Genomic DNA, 25,494 nt, shown 5'->3' on the forward strand with positions numbered 1-25,494 from the left:
GACTGGTGACAACGTGGCAGCCAAGATCCTCTTTGCAAGGTTAGAAATGTAAATTTAAACCTGTTTTGGGATGAAGAGGTGTAAGAGCTAAATTCAAGGGCTGTGCTAATTTTCCTCACGAAATTAGATAATAACACCCTGTGATGTTTCCTTTAATGTAAAGGACTCTTTGCAGCATTTTATGATGAACTGTGTTGTTAATGTGTTGGATCTTTCCTGGGCACACCTCCTAAATTGGGGTAGGAGTGGTGTTAGTCATAGGGGTGCCTCGTTTTTGAATCTGAAGGAGCTCATGTGAGCTGCTTGGCCCTTGTAGTGTGTTGTGGGGTGGGGAAGACCCTGTAGATATCTAGATAGATGTTCTGGGAGGCTTAGGGCACATTTAATGGCCCTGAGTTTTTGGCTGTGTGGATGATCAAGGACAGCAAGGTTTGTGGTCTCAGGTGTGGGCAGTGAGTAGATGCCTCTATTTTGTTCCAGTTCTGTGGCCCCTGATCTTCACGTGGCCCAATATATTGGGTACCGAGCTCTTAGAAAATTTAACTTCACCAAACCTTGAAAAACTGACTCTTATTTCAGTACTGAGTGTTTGAGACTCGATGGGGAGGGCTGTGAATCTGGGTGGGTTAGTAGCTGTGCCTTAGTTTCCCTAGATTAAAGGAGAAGATATTTCGTGGATTATCTCCCTGTAAACTGCTTGGGGATGTGGTCATGAAAAGATGTGCTGCCAAAGGTGACTCTGTGGCTATATAGCACATATTTGCACTCCTTACCTCTTTAGTGGTGAAAATCTCAACTTCAGCACCGTTTTTTCCCATATAACTGGAAAATAAAGGGTTTATTAAGGAATGGGATGTCAAGTATTCCAATAGTAGCCTAAAGGTAAGACTCAAGCTTGCCACAAAATACGGTGCTGTAATAGCTGTGGGAGGATGAGGGTTGAGAAGCATTTCAATAGCTGAAATGAATTGTATTTTTAATAAGACACTGCTGTGGCCAGGCCACATCTTGAGATAATGCTCTGATGATTTTTATATTTTGAAATAAAATTTTGTTATTAAAAGTAATGAAATCTTTTTGTGTGTATCTCAGCCAACGGTAATAGAGGATTATGCTGTGTGCTCAGCCATTAATACTGGAATGATCTAGAGAAGAGTTTTGAACATCTCCCAAGTATGCTTTTGACAGCAGAATAGCATCACATATTGCAGAAAAAGTGTTAGATTTCCATTACTGTCTGTTACAAAAGTCTTTTGAAATTGTGAGTTAAAGGTCTAGGAGTGAAGTTTTGCTAATTTAAAAAATCACAGCTATTCTCTCTGTGCTGGGTAAAGAAAAAGTTCTTTCATGGAGGAAAGGTAAGAGAAGAGGGTAAATAAATGTAGTGACAAAATAATCCAGTGTCTTAAAAGCCCAGAAAATAAGATTGCAGAGCTTTCTGTGGTGTGAGCTACTCAGACCATAATGGATACTTTTTTTTTTTGCAGGGAGTGGTAGAGTAGAAACTGTCAGGGAAGATGTAAAAATCCCCAAAACATTGCTTGACAAACAAATGCCTTAAAATTATTTCTGACACTGCTTTATAATATTGGTTGGGAGGATATGTGGACCTATCAGTGTCTGTTTGCATGTGGAGAGTGATGATACTGAGTTAAAAAGTATATCAAAGTTAAGTTCCAATATGCAGAGCAGAATCACTGAAAGCTCCTCTCTAGACCTTGAAATCTTAAAAAGTGCATCAGGAGCTCAAAACTGGCATTGTTGTAGGATAGTTTAGTTTCAGTTAGTTTTTATAAGCTGCAAAATTTCTGATAGAAAATTGCTTTGGTTCTGTTTCAAAGATTTTTTTTTTTGTCAAAGCCAAGAGAAGTGGTTGAAGTATTTGCCAATTCTGATTTTAAAAAAAAAAAGAAAAAGGAGAGAAAAAGATGATTTTGTTAAATGTCCTGCATTTCAGCCATAGATGACCTCATCAAAAAGCTGATTTAGAGTATATACCTTAAAAAATAAGAACATTAGGTAGTTTGTCCAGTCCCTCCATAGTAACTGAAGTTGAAGTCTCTAAATAGCTCAGTTCTATCTGAATATTGCTTTTCACATACATGGTTTCAAGACAGAGTTTAACTGATTTTTTTTGAAAACAGAATTATATTGTCTTTGTTATTAAGAACTCCACAGGTTACTTAATCAGACAAGCCAGCACTTGCACTGAGGCATTGAAGTACCAGTAAGAATATTTCGACTTTCCTGAAGCAGTTTTGGGCTTTTCATTTTTAAAAGGCTCAAGCAGAGGGAGTTGAGACACATTAATGTGGGGATAAAAGGGAGATGGACCTTTTTAGCAATAAAATCTCTTTTTTCCTTTGAAATGTGACATGTATTCAGGTGAAGAATCACAGGAACAGCGTGAACTTTTGCTCACTCAGGCAGTTCCCTGCATGTAATTTTCTACCTCAAAATCGATTTCTTAGAAGCTCCTTATCTTCACTCCTAGAAAGCAAGGAAGTAATGAGTGTTTCCTCTCAAAAGTAGCTCCAGGCAACCTTCAGTCCACACTGTGTCGGTCTCAGCCCTGCTCTTGGTGGCTCTGCATTTGAATTGAAGTGGGAAATTATCATTATAGCTTCATCTTTAATGAAAGAGTGAAGGGTGATTGCCTTTGGTAGGTTATAATGTGATATATTCTACACGAGATAGGTAGTGGGTAATTGCATTAAAGGGGAAGAATGTGGCACAACCAACAGACAGTTGAGATTGTTGATAAAATGCTCCTCTTGTGTGTTTTACTGAGATACCTCAGTACCAGATTCTATATTTTCCATCTTTTCAAGAGTCACGTATCTTGAAAAATAACATTATTAGATAGTTAATAATACATATTGACATCTCTTTATTTCTTGTTATAATTCCAAAACAGGCTAGGCAAATACTGAAGTTGTGTTGGTGTTCTTAAAAGAGTGCCATATGTACCTTTTAAGATGTATCAATTTTAGAGATGCTTCTAATTTCTCAGATGTGGACTTCTATTTTTCGAGTAGCAAATTAGTTTTTTCTTTTGTCTCTTGGACACCATAACTGTTCTAGACTGTTAAATATTCTTTGTGTAAATGGAAGTGGAATCTTCAAACGTTAAGGTTTGTTTTGTCTTGTGTAATCTAATGTGAGGATCAGGGAAATTAGATGCAGAGAGTAGGCTGGTTTCCTATTTTTCCTAAGCCTGCCAACATTTTCAAGCTTCAAATAAAATTTGTTCTTGCAGTGTCTTCCCCCTCCCCTCCAGTATGTGTCTGGGAAACAGAGGTGAAAAATCACATCTTGTATACATTTAAAAAAATACTTTGCACTGAAGCGAGTCTCTGGGCTGAGGAGTTTGTTTTCCATTCTTTTCCTTTGGTATTTCTGAAGCATTTTCTACTGTCTTTAAGGGCTCACTTTTCAACTTCCAGAAGTGTGTTGGTCAGGAGTGATTTGGTGTTACTAACAGTATTGAATTTAATTAGCTTAGCAACTTTCTTCCTGGGCAACTCCCTCTGTCCTTTATGTTGCTGCTTCTTAGAGTTGTGGCTTTTTTTTTTTTTTTAATACAAGAATAAACCCATTTTTGAATTCAAGTTATCTACCTGTAGCTTTGCTTTTAAATTTTAATTTTATTCTGAGCTGCAGATGAACCCCAGATGCTGAATTACATTCTAGTTTGATGTAGCAAACTGTGAACTCTTGCTGGTACAATGGGCAGCTGAAAGGCCATTTACCCCCCATTTAATCTGTATTAAATTCAAAGAATGTTTCTGAGTAATACTCTTCCATTCTTTCTCCACGAGATGACTGAATAATGGCAAATTAATAAAGGTAGGTATTTAAGCAAAATAATAAATGCTGTATATAAAATAATTCTAACTACAAACCTGCCAACAGGTAATAGAAGCCAGAACTGCATTTTACATGTTTAAAATCAAATATAGTGGACAGAAAGAGATGTAGGCTGCGTATCAGTTTCTATATCTCTTATTGGAAATGGTGTTTTTAATATCCAGAAGTACATTTGTCGTTTTTATGGCTTTGCTTTTGGTCTCTGACTGGAACTTGCTATTGCACAGCGAAGTAGCTGGTTGGAGAGAGACTCCTTTCCAGGTGTCTGAGCTTTGGGATAGAGAGGGAAATTCGAGTAATGTTTCCCCTATTTCACATATATGTCTCAAGTAAGATAAAATGGAGGGTGTGAGTTTTAAGATACTTCCCTGCCAACTCTCACTGCTCTATTTAATCTCCTTTTTGGTGATTTAATTAGAAGGGGGCTGTACAGAGAGCCGTCATCTCACAGGAGCTCTTGTCTTCAGTAAGGCAGAACAGGCAGCCAAAAAATGACATCAAGTTCCCTGGTCTACCTCAAATCTGATCACTTGTGTGCATGCTGGGTTGTTGCCTTTTTGTTTTCTTGGGCTTAGTTGTTCTGGTCTCAGACTTGTCAGCCTGAGTGGGAGCCCAGTGTTGGGGCACCGAGTTCCCTTCTCAGGTGGCAGGAGCAGCTCTGGGATCTCCCGGAGTCCGGAATCTCCTGTGCAACTGCTTGTCTTGTAGGTGTCCACTTGGAGCACAGCTTGGCATTTGAACACTTTGAAAGTGCTCTGTGATTTAATGTGGAGTTTTCTTTAGCAGTTTTCCTTTATATGAGAGGCAGGAGCTACAAGTGCCTAAGAACAAGGTATTGCACCCGAAAGTATCCTTTGCTCCTGAAGAGTTCTGGTCTGGCGTTATAAGTTTCCCTAGAACTGGAATCATTGCTGTTGTTAAACTTAAAATAACCCCACCAAACCAAACAAAAAAAAAAAGAAAAAGAAAAACCCAAACCCACAAAAACAAAATAACAATCAAAACCCTTAAAAACCGTGAAGCAGTAATGAAGAATTATCTAGAAAATAAAATAGATAGATGAAAATGCCCCATTTCCTTGTAATGATACTTCTTGTATTGACTATTAAGTGAACTAAGATACTTGGTTTTAAGTGGTTTTGTTTCTGTGTTTCTCCTAGGAGAGCGAGGTTATTTGAAGGAAGTGAAAGAAATAAAAAATACTTGTATGTCTAGTGTTTATTGCAGCTAAATTTTGTTTCCATGTAAAAATGATACTTCCATTCTGAGTTTGAAATTGAGAAATGCACCCATCACTTGTGTAAAGTGCAAACCTGATAATTGTCTTGGCAGGTGGTGAGTGCAATGTAAGCCAATAACCTTTTGCAGATGGGAACCTGAATTCATATGAAATTATTAAGATTGAAGAATGCTTTGAAAATAAATTACTGTAAGAATAGCAGTACAAACAGATGTATGAAGAGTGGATTCTGGGATGACTTAATCTGGGCTAACAAAAAGGAGTTGTAAATCAAGGTTGAGGTATTTTAGTAACAACGAAATGCAAAGACTACACATTTTTTTCCCTCAAGTTTACTGCAGAGGTAGCAGTCTTCTATTAGCCCAGCTAATGCAGCTGAAAAAACCAGATTAATACTTGAGTCATTTCACTTTCATTGTCATAAGTTGTTTGTTTTTGGTTTTGATTGCATCATTACAGCAATGACAAATAATGATGATTCTTTATGGGACAGCTCTAAAAGGACACTTAAATATTCCACTAAAATTGAATGGATCTTCTCGGTGAAAAATACTTTGCAGGGAACTGTTTTCTAAATTTGTATGTGGAATTGGTGTTATTTTCTAGCACTAATCACTCCATTGTGCAGTTAACTATGACAGTAAAAGTGGGAATCAGTGTGATAATCAGTGATAAGGGCCAAGTGTTTTTGGAACACTGTGTAGCAAATAGTGATAACAAACAAAGTACTGAGTAATGGGAATGTCTCTTCAGTAACTGATCTGAAATTTCAGTACAAACGAGGACTTCTGGCAAACTTTGAAACAAGAGTACAAAGGGCTGGATAGCCACAAGGTTATTTATCATGGTGAATGTATTTTTGATATTCAAATTACATGCTGTATAAATTGGTCTGTTTAAAAGATAAATTTTATAAAAAGAAACCCTAAGGCAGTAATCTTTCAGATTGCCGTGCTTGTTTAGGATAAGCTTATGTAAACTGCAGGCATATATGCAAGGCTTTTTGAGATAAGAATCTACATTCCAGCAACCAGTAATTATACAATAAACAATTAACTGCTCAAATAAATACAAAGTTTTTATTGAAAGACAGATTCATTTTTGAGGTTGCGGTTGCATTAACTGTGGAGTTTGCATTAAAAAAAACAACCAACCATCACATACTTTTGAGTGTTCTCAAAATGCTCATCAGAACTGGAATGTTGAGGTTCTGGTAATTAACAATGTTTCTGGGCTCCTAAATTTAGAGGTTATTTTGTATCCCAGTGTTAATTTCGGAGTCTTTTTCTTGTTACAAAGTCTTTGTCCAAGTTTCTTTTACAAGTTACTTTTATCATTCCGAGCATTCTGCCTCTGGTCTACAGGTTTGTGTGTGTTGGGCCGTCTAGTAGCCTTTGTGTGTGCTGTACCTGCCCTTTACAACGAAGGTGTTTATTGTAGAGGAGTGAAGAGGGCAAAATTAATCACAATCTTCACCAAACAACCAGAATAAGTAAAAGATTCAAATCAAAAAAACCCTAAACAACAAAACACACATACACACAACCCCCCCAAATAAACAAATTAAAAAAAAAAACAGCCGAAGAAACCCCCCTCACCAAATCAATTTTTCAGTTTCCCTGATTTTCAGTGATTAATCCACCTTTTTCCTCATGAGCTTCTGCTGTTACAAGGTGAGAGGAGGGATGATGCAATATTCCTTGATATAATCTGTGTTGGGTTTTTTGGGATGTCGCCTCATCTGAAAGGATTTTTGCCTCAAAGTCTAGGTCTGGTTGCCTGGTACCCCCCTGCAATGCCAAATGTGCCCCTCAGCCTGAAAATACCCCAGTGGGAAAAGGAAGGTGTCCTGATGTATGAGTGATATGTGGAGTAGGACATCAGAGTTTGCCTTTAAAATGTCTGAAAGAGAAGTTGGCACCACGTGCTTTTATGTAGGCAAATGCTTTAAGAGGACTTGAAAGAAAAACTAAGTAAAACCTATTTGTGTTGTACAGGGGAAGGTTTTGCAAGATCAGCATTTCTTTTGGTGAAGGTAATTCTTGTTAACATTGTGTGTGCTGCCATGGTTCAGTTTAGAAACTTATTTTCTCATGTAGTGCATTTTTATTTATTAAAAAAAAAAAAACCTGAAGAAAACTTCACATCTCCTAAGTTTTATGTTGTTTCTTTTTCCTAGCTATGCAAGTTTTCTCAAAAACCCCCAAACCACCTTAACTTTAGATCTTTTTCCTTGTGAAAATACTTGCACTTAAATTGGCTTTATTACACGCATAATGTTTTATATGCAGAACACCCCTGCGATTTTTTTCTTGTCTGGAAATAATGAAAACTTTTTAATGCCGTAAATAAAAGAAATAACCTACGGTGTCATGCAGCAATGATGCAAATCGTTAGATTGCAGTCAGCATATCACAGAAACCAGTTGCTGATGCCCAGTGTTGAGCTGCACAAAGATCTGTCCTCCACAGCACAAGCACGTGGATGTGCTGACTCTGAATTTGGGGCTTGGCAGTTCTCTAAGTCGCAGCGATTGCTGCGAAAGGTGTTAAAAGTGCTAGACAATGAGTGCCGCCGAGAAAAGCAGGGGCTGAGGTTCTTTGTTTTTCCAAAGGATTTTTGGTTCGTTCTTTAGGCCTGTGCTTTAGCCTGGCACGTTGACTGCAGAGCGTTGCCGAAGTGGAAAATGCATCCCCTGCCTGTGCATCTCAAGGCAGGGAAGTCCTGCTCAGACAGGCTCTTGCTAGTTCAGAACGTGTGGAGGTCGCAGTGCTCTTGGAGGCTCATCTGCCTCCTCTTGTCATCTTAATGAAAACGGAGCAAATCCAGCAGTGTTGCCAATTTTTGTATTATTTGGTGTCTTCTATAAAAAGTTTCCCATGATGTCACGATTCCTGGCATCAAGTGTGCAGTTTTTCCCTGATGCAGAGTGACTGCCCCCTCATCCCAGGGGATGAAAGAGGATAAGGGAAGTCTCCCTTACAGCAGGCAGCAGGGAGGGCTGTGGGTTTCGTCGTTTGGGTTATTTTGGCATTTGTTTACAGTTGAATTTTGAACTTAAAGCGATCTCACATGTGCCCTGGAGTAAGTAGCAACTACCTATAAACTCAACATCCAGAAAACAAGAAGAGAGGAAGATAAATGGTAACTTGGTCATGCTGGCCTTCATCTTTTCCCATTTGACAGGTGCTATACAGACCTGAGTCTCTGGAAGCTTGAAAGGGGTTTGCTTTGCATCTCCCTCTCTTTTCTACTTTCTAAGTTGGAAATCATTAGGATTTTTGGGAAGTCCCTAATCTTACTCAGTGTTAAAATTGCATTTATCTATTTTCTGCATTGTTGCTTTTGCACGGACCCTGACACTGTATGTTTTCAGTTTGCTTCCATTAAGCCTGATTGAAACATCACGTTAATTTAGATGACTCATTTAAAAATGTTAAATAAAAGCTGTGAATCATTAACTTACATTTAATGCTAAGAGGGCTGAGGATGGATTTGTCACTTTGTAGTGCTTTCACTGTCAACTTTGTTAAATTGTCACAAAAGTACCAAAGTCTTTAAAAGACTGTTGCTCCCACAGCTTCCTAGTCATTCCAGACTTTGAATTAAATGAGGTCCTGTAAGTTTTAATGGAGTTAGAAGTGGAAGTGCTAGACTGGGCTTGTATTTGTAGTCATCTCCTTTGCAGACTTTATATCAGTAAATCATTACAAAAGGTGGCCAGCCAGTGTTTCTTACAGTTGAACTAGGAAGACCTGTGTCTTTCTGACCTAGTCCATTATAAACTTTTCCATGGTCAGCTTTGCTTTCTCTAAGGTTGGTTGTTTTTTTTTCTCCTCTCCCCAGGTTTCATCATACTTTTTTATCTGCTTAACATTTTTAGTGATATCGTGGCACAACTACCTCTCTCCTTTATTTCTGCAACCTTTTGGCTTGCGATTGGAATTTCATAATTGCTCTTTGTTTCTGTAGCTGTGTATTTTTGTTAATAATGTTTCATTTCTCCCTTAGCTTAAGCTATGGAGGAGGACATTCATCACATTCAGAAACAGACCTTCACAGACAGACATACACAGCTTCTCATCAGCTTCCTGGATACTCTGCTGCACAACATCCTACTGGTAACTCTCCATGTCATGAGAATACTGCTTAAATAGCTACAGAGAAAAAAAAAAAAAACCAACTCTTAAGTAATTTAAATTCAAGTTGATGGATTTTATAATCAGAGGGAGTTTGTCCTGCAGGTGGTAGCAAGTGGTATTAGAAAACGTGACTTTGTGGCAAAAAGTTAACAGTTGTTAGCTTTTATCAAAACCTCATAAGTAATAAGGAAAATATAAGAGGGAGGGTAGGCTTAGTAACTTGTTGGCTTTTGAAGAAACTGCATTTGTTCTTTAAAATGCAGCTTTTCAGGATTGGACCTATGCATGAGGGCCAAACATTAGACATGCCTCAAAGCCAGCAGCAGCAATCCTGCCAGTTCTAGACCAGAGCAAGCAGCAAACCTGATGCGAGTTGGAACTTGCTACTGCTGGTGCTTCCATGTGCAAACTGAGACAGTGCTGGGAGAACATTACAATTTATTTTAAATGTGTCAGTAGGGTAGGCTGTGTTACATCTGCATCAGGATCTCTCTTTGATCCTGAACCTGATGATACCCTGTTTCCATGACAGGAGAAGACCTTTCACACTCGCTTTGCAACCCGGTTTTAAAGAAAAATGTTTGAGGTCATGTGCTGGCTGGAGTCTGGAGTCCCTTGGCCAGGTCCTCGATCAGGACAAGGGAGGGTCAGAACTGCAGTCTGGACATAATCTCAGTTGCTCACAGCTCTGGATCTCTCCAGTGCTTTCCATTGAACCCCCTGCTATTGAAAGGTCTGAGCAGTGGGAAACACATAATGGTGTTTGTGGAATGCAACCAAAACTCCTTTTCATGTGCCCAGTCCTACAGAGATGTCCAAACTGCTACAACCTGCCCAAAGGGCACAAAGGATGATACAGAGAAGCTGAACCCATTTCAGGAGGAATTCTGAATGTGAAAATAGAACAGTGAATCTTCAGATGAAGGGAGAATTTTATGGGTGTACCTAAATACTGTTTTAAGCATGATATTTGACATACATTTAATAGCTCCAATTTACAATTGTAGCAGTGTATAAGAGTTAAAGCCAGAAAAATCAATGTACTTTAGTAACAATGCTAATGTTTCATAACGTATTTCCTTTTTTTGTGAATTATGAATGCATATCCTTTTTATTTGATTGAGCTTTTTGGAATTTCATCTGAATTGTCTGTTTTGTTTCATTTGCCTCCACCATCATCCAGGTCTTTCAGGAATATTTGATACCAGTATGCACAGTGCTGGAAGTAACACTAAGGAAACTTCTTCAGTTATGAATTTTCTCTCTGCTATCGAGTCTCGTACTGCTCAAGCAGTCTCTTCAGGATCTACCCTTTTACCACAATTCAGGGCTCCTTCCTGGCAGACAGGTGAAAATTTCCTCTTGAAATAAAACTTTGTCATGATTATATTGAATGTTTGGGAGAATTTGAAACAAAAATTCTCTGACTGACTGAAAAGGCTGCATGTTTTCTACCCCTTTTACACCTCGATATTTAAGAATACCAAAATCAGTGAAATTATATTAGCAGAAGAATTATATGAGCAGAAGTTCTGATTGTTTAGAAGGAGTTTAGATACATAGGATGTCTAAAGAGTCAAATTTATTCTCCCAACTTTGTTTGGGATTAGTCTCAGTATCATCATAAGCATGTTCAGGTACACTACCTGTACATCCTAGCTGATCTTTCATTCTCAAGCTCTGTTCCCTATGCCAGTTCTTCTGTGATATTACTACTAAAAGCCTGTTGGGTAACTTTGGCCCCTTTGTACACAGAAGTAATGGGCAAGGTGTTCTCAAGAAGGTCTGAGACGCATGTCACACAGCAATAAGTGATCTAATCTGCAGCTAAACAAACGTACCATCTCTTCTGGCAGACTGACTGCCTTCTATAAACCTCCCCCATCTGTCAGGCCTTCTGTGCAGAGCAGGAAACTGCATATTTGGAGCTCACTATAGGCAGTCACACCAAGATAAGTGTTGCAACTGCATCTATGGGTTGCTTCAAGTTATGGTTAATCTTGTGGAGCGATTGTGCAGCTGTGCAGTGAATCAGGTCTATTCACTGCTGACAGAAAATGTTTGAGTGGTTTTTTTTTTTTTTTTTCCTTTGGTGGGATGGTTTTCCTCTGTATCAGCAAGCTGATCCGTGTCTCAGTGCAGCTGTATGATTGTTCTGATCTGGGGAGGAGGCACAAGGTAGGAAGAGTGGAACAGTCCTTTTTGTTGACAGTTTGCACTCGTTCTGTTAAGTGTAACGTGCAGCTGCATTCTGTGAAGAGCTACTCAGAAAAGCTGAGGATAGAGAATGTGGCTTTTTACTCACCAGTGACAAAAGCAGAAACGTGGCAGCACAGACGAAGACGCTCACTGTTAATCTGCCAAAAATCTTACTATAAATCAGTGGTGTTTAGAGTTGTGATGACCCATCCTCACACCAGAATGTCAGCTGGGAAGAAACCTTTTTCTCTCTTCGTCCTAGCATTTTCTCCATTGCAGCTGCCTAGCAGTGAATTGTGAAGAATGGGGACACATGCTGTGGGTCGGGTTTGATATTGGTACCAGTGATTGAGAGACTTCTCAGTACTCATTACTAAGAACTTATCAGTAAGCCCATTTTTCAATATTACCTGAGCTTTCTGTTGTCTTTTTAATACTTTTGCTGCTTTTCTGTAACCCTCGATCCCCCCATATGTCTTCTGAGAGCTTTGTCTTGTACAGACTTTTTTTTGATGAAGGAAAACAAGAGCTCTTTGCTCTTCAAGGTGACCTTTCTTTGGAAAGGTTTCTTACTTCGGGGGTTTTCTCCAAACCCTTCGACTGTTGATTTTGGGGGAAAGGGAGGAACAGTGTGTTACACTGTCCCACCAAGTGTTCCTTTGGTCTGTGAGTTGTGTTATCAGTGTTTTGATTTCTTAGGGTAGTGGAGGTGTGTCTGTGCACAAAATTTACTACCTTTGCCATACCTTTTGCCTGCCCCTCAACAAAAGTAAAAATATAAAACCTAGCAGTTCTATATTAGTGCTTTTGTGACCAGTTCTTGTCTGGTTTAAGAAATTACCTGTGTAGTAGGAAGAGTCTTGATTTATGGAAGAGAAAGAGAAAATACAGATTAGATGAGAAACTAACGTTTGCAGTTAAAATAGGTATAAATTCTTCCTGTTCTTTGCTGCTTCTGGATGGCCCTACCCTTGTGTTAGTGAAAGAGAACCCAGCTGTACGTGATGTTGCAGTTTTCTAGAAGAGCGGAAAAAAAGTGCATTAAAACACTGTTTATGCCTTCTTGCTCAGAAAGACCTTATTGTTGACTAATGAAAAATACCTTGGCATTCCTTCACTATCACATCTCTTCATATCAGTTGTCTTGAACTGAAAGGGAGAAACAAAGAATTTATTTCTCAGCTTCACCTGAACCTTCAAAAGCAATTGTATGATTAAGTTGCAACCAGTTTAAGAGAACTTAATGTATTTTAAAATTAAATACTTTTTTTAACTGAAGGGTTTTTTTCAAAACAAGCTTCATTTGCTGAGTTTTTTTATTTATTCTTAGATGATCCAAAGCTAAAATCTGTTTTAAGTATGAGAGAAGAATTGAAAAAAGTCAAATTATACCAGAGATTTTATTTTTGTCTGATTTGCATACCCGAGTAAATTTCCCAGTGAAAATTCATTCCTTTACAAGAATTTTAAGTCTCTCTGGGAATAAACTTGTCGTCTTCACTTTTTTTTTTCATAGACTTTGGAAATAGTACACAAACTTCACCAATACCTGCAAGTTACTGGGTGAAAAGCTCTGAATGATATGGATCACTGGTGTGAGCCTGAAAGCTTGCAAGGGAATTTCACACTCCTGTTTCAGCTGGAGTGGTATATTCTGTTGAGAAATCCTGTTTGAGCCAGGATGTCATACCCATGGCTGGATGCAAATAAGTAATATTATACTTTTCAGTCGGATGGTTGCTGTTGCACTGTGCACATAGTTGCTGTCTATGGATATTTTGGACTCTCACTTTGGAAAGCATACAAATCATATTTATTGCTTGTATTGAAAGTCAAAACACTCCTTTAAGAAAATTAAATGCAAAGTGTATAGACCATTAGCTATTTCACTCTAAGCTCTGAAATGTTTCCCGTAAAGTGAGTTATAAAAGTACTGGTGAGGGTAAATGCAGGAGATGGGATTGCTCCTTTAACTGTGTCTATATTGCAATTGGTAAGGTGTAATTTTACCTTTTTACTGTATATTGAATGTGTTCGGGGCTTTTGATAGTTCACTGTGAACTTCTTAAACTGAAATAAAAACTAATAAAGAACCTCCAGTTTCAAAGCAGAATTAATCTTGTACGATTTTTTTTATAAACAATCTGCACCTTAAGGATATGAGGTTTTCCCTCCGGCAATTCACTGCAGGTGTAGAGTTTGGAATTCTTAGAAAAACCTGCATTTCCATTTTAAAAATTGCCCACAATAAGTGCCTCACTTAGCAAGGTTTTTTAGTTTAAAGGGTGGTGATTCTGAAGAACGTTATATTTGTAAACGCTGTAAGAGCTTACAGTGAAATGACTTTCAGAAATGCAGAATGCTGTAACTTGTAAAGCTCCCTTATGCTCTTTTTTCCTTCTTGTTTTTGTTTTTTCCAGGTATGCATTCCTCAACAGCCACAGAACTGTTTGTTACTGGAGCTTTGCCAACCTCTGGAACATTTCCACCAACATCTGCTTTATCAGCGTATCAGCATCCCAACACTTTCAGCAGTAGAAACTTTGCTACTACCCCTTCTCTTACTCTTCAAGATACTACTTTCAGTGCTACATCAAACGGTCTCTTAACTACCCATGATCCTTTATTACAGATTAAAACCTCGCAAGGCACTGTCCCCACCGCTTTGACATTCGAGCGCCTGGGCGGTTCTGTGTTAAGTACCAGCATCCCACCCCAGTCATCAACATATCGCTCCGCTCAAGAATCCGCGCCCCATCTCTTGCAACCTCAGTTTAGTTTGTTGCCTTCGACCCTTGGAGGAGCCCAGCAGGTGTCTCAGGCGTACAGCACGTCTGCCTTTACCGGTTCCACCGCGTCGATCGACAGAGCGCTTCAGCGAGAATGTAGTGTCATTAAACACCATCAGCGGCCTTCAAGCACTCAGTCTGTTCAGCCTCAACTGACTGTTTCCCAGCATTCCTTACACAGCTATTTGACGAGTACCAGTGGAGTTAATTTTCAGGATACCTCCAGGCACTCGGCGTTATCCTGCAGTCCGGTTGGAGATGTTACTCAGGTGAGCAATGGAGGACCACAGCAGAAGACTCCTCAAGTCACGGTGGAACTTGCTCAGTCGTACACATCTGCGATTCCGTCGCCTGGTTTTCCATCTGCTTCCACAGCAAAAGCGAAAAACTGTTCCATGAAGCAGCCTCCGGGGTCGACAAAGACCCCCAAACCTCAAAGTGTAGCTCCCACTGTGCAGACACAAAGCTATGCCAAAACTGCACAAAACCAGAGTTCTGTCATTACAGGCCAAGCACAGATCTATTCTACAGCACAGCTCCCGAGCCTCTTGTCAGTCAGTCAGTCCCAAAACTATGTTTCCTGCCAGGCTCAGCATGTGCCACCTGTCAGTCACTCGCAGGATTTCTCATCCAGCAAGGTTGAGAAGCTGCCCTCACTGTATAAAACATTGACTTTTTCTGGGCAATCCCAAACTATTACTTCTGATAGTCAGACTCTAAGTTACTCCTCAGAGGAACAGGTGTTGACCTCAGTTCCAAATGAGAACTACTCTGGGCAATTGAGGGAACTGGCTTCAGTCAGCCAGTCTCAGAGCTACTCTTCTAGTCACTCTCAGGGTTTATCTCCAGTTACCCAGTCCCAAGTTAATTTTTCATCTCAATCACAAGTTTTATCAGCCGTTAGTCCTTCAGAAAGCTATTCTTCAGGGCAGTCTTTAACATTAACATCACCTTCTCTTTCCTTTAATGCCTCTCCTCGGGTACAAACTCTTCCAGCCTCGAGTCCTAATCAAAGCTATATTTCTTTACATTCTTCTCAGAACTCTCAGTCGCAAGAATCCTCCTCTCCACAGTCTCAAAAGTTTTTGCCATCTGTCCAGTCTCCTTTTGCATCCCCAGCTCATTCACAGACGCTGCAGAACAGCAGGCCTTCCTCAGAAACAAAGGCCTACGTTAAGAGGAAGTCTGACTCTAACCTGTACGCCTCATCCAAACAGGAGGAGGAGTTGTCAATGCAGGAGATGCAGGCATTGCAACAACAAGCTGCTCTTGAACCTTCCACTCAAAGCCTAACTGAGGAGGAAATCAATGCTCAGGATGCAACATATAGGGTCTCAAAAGCAAATGACAGATACTCTCAAAGCGTGATCAGAAGTAACTCTCGCCTTGAAGATCAAGTTGTTGGACTTACTCTTCAGGGAACAAAAAAAGATGAAAGAATGGTCAGTTCTGTGGAGCAGCTTTCCCAACACATTGGCCATATCACCAGCCTGAGCCACGACATGAAAAAGACGGCGAATTTAATGCGAACGACCCAAGTGACTGTGAGCGCCAAGGAGCTGAACCAACAGCATTCTCTGATGCATAAGGTACATGAAAGTAAGACTCCAGAACAGCAGGGCCAAGTCATCAGTACTCCACCGCAGGTCCAGTCTCACGCTCTAAGGCACGGCCATCAGCTGTGTCTGCCCAGTGCACAGGTACTGCTGGAGTCAACCTGTGACTTGCAGATCCTTCACCAGTCGATACTGCAGTCGGGTTTGGGACAGGCAAAGGCGTCGCCGCAAGTGCAAAGAATACAGAGTCCTCAACAGGTGACACATCCGTTCCTTCAGATGGATGGTCATATCATTCAAAGTAACGGGGGTCATTCTCAGCAGCAGCTTCATAGTCAGAATTCAGAAGTAATGAAAATGGACATTTCTGAGTCTGCAAAACCACTACAGCAACATCTGACAGCAAAAGATCATTTTACTCAGACAAATCAACATGATTCAAAAAATCAATTTGTTTCTCTTAGTTCAATATGTTTCCCAGAATCTATACTTCTCAGTGATGAGAGGAATATATTATCCAATGTGGATGACATCTTAGCAGCAACAGCAGCAGCCTGTGGAGTGACTCCGTCTGACTTTGCCAAATCAGCTTCTAATGAAGAGGAAATCCAGACTGTTGAAAATAGTGAGGAGTCTAAAGCACAGTTCCGATCACTGGATGTAAGACATGTGTCTTCTGTTTTCAGTGCCTCACCTACTGTAGTTGGGAAGCCAGCAAGCAGAAATAATATTTCTCTGAATGGGGGCCAGATTACTCTAAATCTTACACCAGTGTCAGCAATACAGACAAAAACTGTGAACCTGGATCAACAGCACATTGAAACTTCTGATCAAAATGCACCAACAAGAATGACCTCTCCCACCCTTGGTCCTGGTCAGGAAGAGCAGGAACAAGGGGCCGTTCGAGTTAAGAAACAATCCAGCATCAGTCACGAATCTGAAGAAGATAATGATGCTTCTGTTGATGGTACACTGAATGCAAGAGACACAGAGTTCGTTTCAAGTGGTAGGAGCCTGAGTGAAGAAAGTGCTGCTTCAGAGAATGATTTTAATGTGGGTGGTGATGATGGTACATTAGCTGGTAACCAGTCAAAGGTTCCGTTGCAGCCGCTATCTGTGCCCCAAAGCGGAGATGGAGCCATTAATAGAACTGAAGAAGAATGCCAAGATTTAGCTCAAGGGAACCTTCAGAAGAAAAAAAGCAAAGGAAAAAGCCAAAACAAAAATGCTGCAGAAGACGACAGTGCAATTCAGAAACAGGTGAAAAGAAGCGGGCAGTGTAAACGTCAAAATTCAAGAGGAAATGACTCATGCTTCACGTACTCCTCTCCTGTTTCTGAAAGTTGTTATGATACTTACCAACATCAGGAAAGAATGAGGCAAAAAATTAAAGAAGTTGAAGAAAAACAGCCTGAAGTCAAAACAGGATTTATTGCATCTTTTTTAGACTTTCTAAAGTCGGGGCCTAGGCAACAGTTTTCCACTCCAGCTGTGCGAATGCCAAACAGGACTAGGCGACCAGTTACACAAATAGTTCGTGCCCCTTGCCTACAGTCCTCTGCAAAGCCTCAGCCAGCAGCAGCAGCACCACCTGTAGCTCCTGAGGTTAGTGGAGAAAGTCCGACCAAAAAAGCTGATGAAGAACTTAAGAAAAATTTAGAAACGTTGCCTTCATTTTCTTCTGATGAAGATGATTCCGTGGGTGGTAACCACGATCTTCAGAAGAGCATCTCTACTGCATTGTCAGCCCTGGATGACACATCTGATAGAAAGATCAAATCAGGTAAAATGGTTACTACAAGTGTGTATGTTGAAGGAGATTTCTGTAGCTGATGGGGGGGGGGAAAAAATGAAAAATTTTAGCTGTCTTCAGGTAAAGGTTTTGATTTGTTTTGGTTTTGGCCGTAATTAAGAGTTTTGTTCAAAAACTATGGACTGAACTAGTGTTTTCCACAAGTAGAAAATATGTAAATAAAATTTTTCATGTTACTTAAGTAGGATTCTTCTAATGCCAAAAAGTTATTTTAGCCTGGAGTTGGAATAATGCATATGTTATCCTCATTTCTGGCTTAGAATGCTAAATATGATTTTTCATCTGGAAACCTCAACAAACCGTCATGTCAGAGGTTCTAAACCTATTTTTAAAAAACTCAAGCAAGAGAACATATTAATAGTTGGCATCAGCAGGCATTAAGCTCTTCCTAGGTAGAGTTAAACATGCACTTTCTGTGATGATAACGTTGCACAAAATATGTTTATAAAACAACTTTTGCACTTGTAAACTGAGCACTGGTTTGACTGGGCTTGTCCAAGGTGGGAGTCATTTGAGTTTGATTTCAGCCATAGTTGATAATACATTGCTAGCAAAAGAACAAAATCTGGGAAGGATTGTTTTGGGCAGGGAGAGGCAGACAGCAGCCACTGTTCACAGTAATAGGTAGTTTTCCACACACTTTTCAGTTTCATTTGTGTTACATCTGTTTGTTTTGAAGTATTTTCAACATACAACATGTTTTTGCCTAGATAGACCTTCTCAGTCAAGTTTATTTTTTCCTCTGGTAAGCAATTAGAAACTATCCAGCCAATCCCATAACTGTACTAATTCAGGAGAAATACCATCGTCTTCCAAAATAATTACAGGGAGAAAATGAAACATTCCTTTGTCTTTTCTCAGGACTAGGGACCTGTGACCCATAGGCTGATTCTTAACAAGATAGAATTAAGTAATGGTTTCCCTCTTTAGATTAAAGAAGAGAGGGAGATTTTTTGTTTTATCTAGGAGTGATGTGAGTTACTGAAAAATACATAGCAAAACTGAACGTAAATTGTAATAATCAGACCTAAGATACTGGGAGAATATTGCAGAATACACGATATGCTAAGCAATACTTCATATTAATTACTATTCTGTATTATTCTATGTAATTATTAAGTTCACGCATTTTGGAAAGTCTGTTACAGAAGATGAAGTTCCTCCTGTGTCTTTCAGTTGAATATGTATTTTAAACAAGCAATCAGTGACTGTTTTTCTTCCCCAAAAGCCAAAATGTGGACAGTGCCATGGTGTGAGCCTCTTGCTGAAGTTTGTGAATTTTAATAAGCCATTTCTGCCTACAACATCCAGAGGAAATATTTCAAAGGGTTTTTTGGTTAGGTGGGAATTTTCATTAGTGTTTTATTTGCAGTAATTTCTTTTGCAGTATTACTATACCTTCTTTATTATCCACAAGGATGTAATATTTATACCACCCATTTCTTGAATTCACCTTCCTGATTTGTTATGTACAAGATTGTTCATACATTGTACAAGATGCTTAGTAATGACATCTTTCTTACTTGCTGGTGTTTTGCAAGTTTTCAGATAATTCCCTCTTTTGTCTGTTTTTGCCAATAAGTATAGGAAGACAAATACTAAAACACAGTGTTTTGTTGATAGTATTAAATAGCACATGTGTCTTCATCTGGTGTTCTGAAGAATGTGTAACTATACTTGGGGAACTAATAATGCTGTGTCTAATTAAAGCTGGCATAGCTTTCACTGAACAAAGAAATGGAGCATATTTGCAATAATATGATGTGATATATCCAGAAGAACATATTTCATGGCTTAACAATTTTACTGAATTGACTTAATGAATCTTCACATATTCTGTATATATAGCTTTTGTATTGACACGTTAATTTGACATGGAAATCTTTTGTTTGGAGTCACTTTTGTTAAAATATGTTACATTATCCTTTTTATAATTTTTCAAGTGAAAAAGTCAGCAATTAGCAGTGATTGTAACAAAGCTGTAAAATGGTTATTTTAAGTTTCCTAAGTGATTAGTAATTGTCTTATAGGAAATATAACTTGATTTCTTTTAGGTCAGCAAGTCAGTGTTAAAATTAATATGTGTAGAAGACTATAAAGTAATATCTAAAAAGGATTTTAATTTTTTTCAGGTGGGAAAGAATAATAATTTTGAAAGGTGGGACTTTCCTTTGGCTCTTTGGAGTAGAGGAGGAGAAGAATGTTCTTTCCTTTCTTTGTTTTGTATCATCAGTTCTCATTGCTCACCTCTGTTAATATTAAAAACCATTAGGGTATTGCCAAAGTTTTAATCTGGAACTTCCAGTTACATTGTCATAAGATGTGAATGATAAATGTCCAAAAGTCATTCAGAAAATGTTTTCCTATTCCATGTGTGTTTCTCTTTCTGTAATCCAGTTTAAAAAAGACTTGACTTATCAGCAGACTGGAAACAAGATTCAGTGTTGTGACCTTTACTGTTGTGCTTGCTTATTGCCACAAAGTTCAACAGTATTTCCTGGTGATCTGTCTGTAACTATCAAGTTGTTTTCTAAAGCATTCATCTTAGTTAATCCCAGATGCTGACAGATGCAGCAGTTTAATACAAACAGAGGTATTTAGCCGCAGTATTTTTGGTTTTGTTTGAGGTTTAGTTGTGGCCAAGATACTGCTTCTATTTTAACTCCTAGAACAGGTGTTTTTCCTAGAATAGTTGCTTTTAATATATATTGTAACAGAAAAGAAGAAAACTCTAGTTCCCATGTTACATTGCTAACCCTTGATAATTTGTTTAACTAAAATATGGATTTTTTCCTTCAGAAACTGAGAAAGGGACAGTTGTCACTGCTGCTGCCACCACCACTGCTGCTGTAATAAAGCAGGAATCTCCCCAGACAACTGGCCCTGTAGGCAATGTGCAGGAGAAAGTGAATCCAGCTGACCCCTTAAAAGCAGCTCAGCAGGATGCTGTGACTACAGAACAATTGGCAAAAACGCAGGAGACTGTGGCAATAGAGGGATGTACTGACGAGGAGAACATGGACAGTGGAGGAGAGGGCATGTACAGAGAACGTGATGAATTTGTAGTGAAGATTGAAGATATAGAGACTCTAAAGGTAATCTGAATATTTGCTGGGGGGGGGGGAAACACATCATGAAAAAATCCTGCGTGTGAATTTAGCCTCAACAAACTACCGAGAGGGGAGAGGCTGCATATTAGTTTTCTGTTTCTATTCTAATATTCCCTGATTGCTGCCAAAATGCCTTAAAGGGATCTTTCTAGTGCAGATTGCCAACGTGTTTTGAATGTACATGACCCATTTTATGCTACAGTCACAGTAAAGTAAATCTGCTTGCTGGTAACCTCTGTTAGAACTTGGAATTACCTGTCTGAATATTCAAAAGCAGAAATTTTTTCACAGGCAGCTGACTGCCTTTTTTTTTTTTTCTTTTTCTTTTGTTAAGGAGATAGGACTAGACTTTCAAGTGTAAGGTATTGAGGAAATGACTTTTAGATTTTTGCAAAAGATCTTGATTGTCTTCTTTTTTTCTTTTTCTTTTTTTTTTTTGGTAAGAAGTTCTGCTTCCAACAAGAAATGCCTTCCATAAGTAGCCAATACAGCTCTTCACATGAGTTTATGTGAATTTCTTCATTGTCTTGTTTTGGTTTGGTTTTGTTGCTAATTCATTTTAAATTCTGCTGAGTGTTTACCTTTCCTTTGGTGGCTATCACAGCCAGCAATATTCTTAATCTTAGAAAATTTGTAATACTTTTGATTATTTGTCTGTGTTCACCCTCTTGTGAGCTGCAGTTTTAAATTAATTCATGTAGCTTTGTCACATAAAACAAATGCTATCAGTTTTAGATATTCCCTTGTCACTTATAAAATGGATTAAAGTGTTAGGAGATATTTTGAATTTCAATTTTATTTTAGTTAGTTGAAGAGTCATGAAAAAGTAACCAAATATGACCAATACGACTTTATGTTTTTCCAGACGGAGTTTATTTGAATTAGTAATTTTGTGTAGGATTTATAGAGAATTCTCATTAAAGATAATAATTACAAACTTGTCTCAATGCAAACAGCATGCGATGACTGAGGGTTTGAAATTTCAAATTACCTATTTCAACTTTATCCCGGTTAACTTCCTCAAAAATATAGTCCACAAACACATTTCAGGAAGAAAAATAAGCCCTGTTTTGAGCAAATAACTTTATGTTCTTACAGGTTGCTTTGCAAACAGGAAAGGAGCCTCCAGCTATCTGGAAAGTACAGAAGGCTTTACTGCAAAAGTTTGTTCCTGAAGTGCGAGACGGACACAGAGAGTTTGCTGCTACTAATAGTGTGAGTCTTAAAAATTCCTTATGAAGCCCCATGGGAACTGATTTCCTTAATGGAAGTCTAGGAAACAAAATAAGATTCTGGCATACATTCTTAGCAATCATCCTTGAGGAGGAAAAAAAAACCCAACCAATTTCTTGACTTCCTCCGACTCAAATTCTCTCTAAATATATTCATGGGCAGAGTTTTTGCTTTCCAATGTGGATTCTTTGGTATCATTTAGGGTGCATAAAGGAACAAGTTTTCCCAGCCAGAATAAAGTCATTGGAAACAGGCTCGTGAACCAACTGCTTTCTCCAATAGGAATGACAGAGGAGGTTACAATTTCAACAGGCAGCCTCTTGCCAGGCAGATAATCCTTTTGGGATAACACATGTGGAGAATATAATAAGGGGAGAAAATGAAGCCCAAAGTACCTCTGGCCTTATTTTCCTTAATTTTAAATATTATCTAGAAATCTGATGGAGAATTTTTCTTGAATTACAAATGCTGTTGAATAGCATATCCATTTCGTATGTAAACCCTTTTTTTTTTAAACTGACTTTTTTTCTTTGGTATTGACATTTTCAGTTGTTAAACTGACTAATTTTATGTAACTGAAACACTTGTGGTTTTTGTTGTGGTTTTTTTTTTCTTGTAGTATCTTGGGTATTTTGGCGATGCAAAAACGAAATACAAACGAGTGTATGTGAAGTTTGTTGAAAATGCAAACAAGAAGGAATATGTGAGAGTGTGCTCAAAAAAACCACGCATCAAGCCTGTACAGTCAGCAAGGTATTTTATTTCAATTTGTTTTTCATTTTGCCATATTGTTTTCCTATTAAGAACACACCCATTTTAATAAACAGGAGTTATAACTGAGGATTGTTAATTCTGCTTGAAGTTGGAAACTGAGAACTGTCTGTTTTGTTTTAAGAAATCAAATACAAATTACTGCCATGTCAAGACTTCCCTACCTTGAATCTCTTCAACAATAATTTATATTGGAGGTGTCAGGGTTCCACATGCCATTTTTGCTGTCATCTTTTGCCACAGAAGCCTACTGATGTAATGATTTTAATTTTTTGTGTGTTGTTTTCTCGTGTCCTGAGGACTTGAAAAGCTAGGTATGCTTTTCTGGATTGCTTTAATGACTGGTCTGTCCTAGTATACTACCATGCTTTCTTCTCAATCCTGGAAAGTTAATTTAAAAACAGATCTTTATTGCTGTGCTCTTCATTCAGGAAAGTACTGGAGTTTTAAGTCTAGTTTGCTCTCAAAGAAAGCAGTGCCATCAGATAATCAATCTTATGAAATAATCTTGATCTACTTAAAACTGGCTAGGATTTTGATGCTCTTTTTTTCTTGGGCTACAGAAGACTGTTCCAGAACCTGTTGCTCCAGTGCTCTGAAACAACCCCATCTTTTAACAAAACATGATCGTGATCAGCTTGTATCCATGTGCCCTTCTCTCAGTTCTGCTTTGGGCTTTTCTTTCTGTTTTTGCTGCATGGTGTATTTCTGGGGAGCAGTCAGATCCCACCTCTGTCTTTGTTTCACTTAGGCTGGATTAAACAAGGTCTTCCAATCTTTTAGTCTGGGGCGAGCTTTCCATTCCTCTCATCAACCTACTGTCTGTTGTCTCCATCCATTTTGGTCTGAAATCTTCACCTTTCACAGGTGACTTAACGTTATTCTCAGTGTTCCAGAAGATACAATGTCTCTGCTGTACATTTCACTGCTTTCCCATTTGAACATTCCCATCTTGACAAAAATCTTGCCTAGTGCTTCCCAGAATTGTATTCACTGCCATGCTGTCAAAACTGTGGTGTGTTAGTCCTAAAATACATAACTTTGTACTTATAGTGTTAATATTCCTGTTTGTTTTCCTGTTGTGAGTGGTGGGAAGAGAAAGGAGAGGAGTTTTCTGGTTTCTTATTCTAGTCCTCAAGTTCCTGCATTTCCTTCATTTCTGCCTGGATGATTTTCTCTCCCATCTTTGTGCAGATACAATATCCCAAATTCACTTTGTCAGCAAACCTCAGATGTCATTGATTACTAATATTTGTTCAAGTGTGTCAAGTCTGATTTTTTTTTTCATTAAATAGTCAATTTTAATATTAGCTCCAATCTCCTCTGGCTCATAAACTCTACAAACATTGGGCAATTTAAAATTTCTGTGCCTGTTTATCTAGTTATAAAGTTGGAATATTATTTAATCATAGGTAGCTGAGAATAATTGTTAAGCATTATATCAAAAATATAGTAGTATAGTGTGTATGACCTAATTCCCAGTTACAGCTGACAATGAAGTAAGTGTATATAATCAGTGGGGATTATAATCTGGTTAAATGAGAATATGGCTATTTTATTAATGCCAAATCTTGTGTGGTAATTATTTTCATGAAGATCATCTTCATAATATTGCAGGACTATTCATTGCAAACCTAGTAATAGCAACATCAAACCCCCTGACCCACCAACACCAAAACCAACAGCAACAAAAGTCTCTTCCGTGAAACCCAAAGCTAAACAGCCAAAGGTTAAGGCTGAACCACCACCAAAGAAAAGGAAAAAGTGGAAAGAAGAATTTTCATCCTCCCAGTCTGATTCTTCACCTGAGGCCCAGAGTGAAGAGGATGGTGAGTGAGATACCATTGCTGGCACCTGGGCCCGTTTGAACTTCACTGAGAAGAGTATTATAAAATTGCGTTGTTTGACTGTGCACATTTTTCTGTACTAGCCTCAGGAAGTAAATTTTAAATCCAACAGTGCCATGCAAAATGAGTTTCTTAAAACTTTTTGCTTGCTGTTTGTGTATGAGCATAACTGAAGTTATCTTGCATGTAACTTATCAGGGAGATAAATATACTTTTTGCTGCTTGCTTTCTGCGATGGGTACAATTGTAAGAGGAGAATCCAATTTGATTTTTTTAATACATCTCAAGAATGAGTTTCTTCATTAATTTTCCATTGCAACTGCGTGTCATGTCAAAAATAACATTCCTGCAATGTTTGTCTCCATGCAGATGTGGGCAGAATTGAGATGCTACTGTTGTTCTTTTTTTCAAAACCCAAGGAGAAAAAACAGTTGACTTTTTTTGGCTGCTCCGTTGCTTTTCTGAATGCCAGCTGTTCAAATGGAGCCTGCTGAGCAGATTTGCTGTTAAGACATTCGTGGAACGTTGAGAGTCCATGTTGGCAGGAATTCTCCAGGACAGAAAGGGAACTTTCTGAAGTTTGCAGTCTTTTGTAGAGGTCACCTGTGGTAGCAAATACACAGTGCATTTTGCAGGGTCCTTTTGGTTTATTTCCTGTGTGTTTGAAGCAAAGCTGTGTATTACTCATGCTTTATACTGCTGCATTTCCAAAGCATCTTGGTTACTTTTAAATACAGACAAGCTACCACTGGTGTGCTGGAACACTGCCTCTATGAGAACAACACCTTTAAAATACTATTTTTCAAGCCAACTTGCCCAAGTAACCATTGATATGTACAACTGTCTATGTTTAAAATCTCAAGTCACCTGGTGATGATAGTCATCCATAGAAATGTATATATCCAAGGAAGTTTAACAGCCTTG

The 25,494-nt window shown here is 38.6% G+C and overlaps 1 protein-coding gene across 4 annotated transcripts in view; it reads left to right on the forward strand.

The window, feature by feature from the left end:
• QSER1 (glutamine and serine rich 1) overlaps positions 1-25,494 on the forward strand; it is a 43,742-nt gene that overhangs the window by 7,124 nt on the left and 11,124 nt on the right. For 2 of the 4 annotated variants that reach the window (XM_032690531.1, XM_032690532.1), the window contains exons 2-8: positions 9,122-9,231; positions 10,436-10,600; positions 13,872-17,579; positions 20,409-20,704; positions 21,818-21,934; positions 22,572-22,705; positions 24,341-24,552. In XM_032690531.1, the coding sequence (XP_032546422.1) occupies positions 10,462-10,600; positions 13,872-17,579; positions 20,409-20,704; positions 21,818-21,934; positions 22,572-22,705; positions 24,341-24,552 (4,606 nt within the window). In that variant the 5' untranslated portion in view covers positions 9,122-9,231; positions 10,436-10,461. Of the gene's footprint in view, positions 1-8,547; positions 9,232-10,435; positions 10,601-13,871; positions 17,580-20,408; positions 20,705-21,817; positions 21,935-22,571; positions 22,706-24,340; positions 24,553-25,494 lie in introns of those variants that run through there. The other 2 variants (XM_032690533.1, XM_032690530.1) reach the window with 2 other exon arrangements.

Source organism: Chiroxiphia lanceolata, chromosome 6, assembly GCF_009829145.1.
Source record: "Chiroxiphia lanceolata isolate bChiLan1 chromosome 6, bChiLan1.pri, whole genome shotgun sequence".
Classification (NCBI taxonomy): Eukaryota; Metazoa; Chordata; class Aves; order Passeriformes; family Pipridae; genus Chiroxiphia; species Chiroxiphia lanceolata.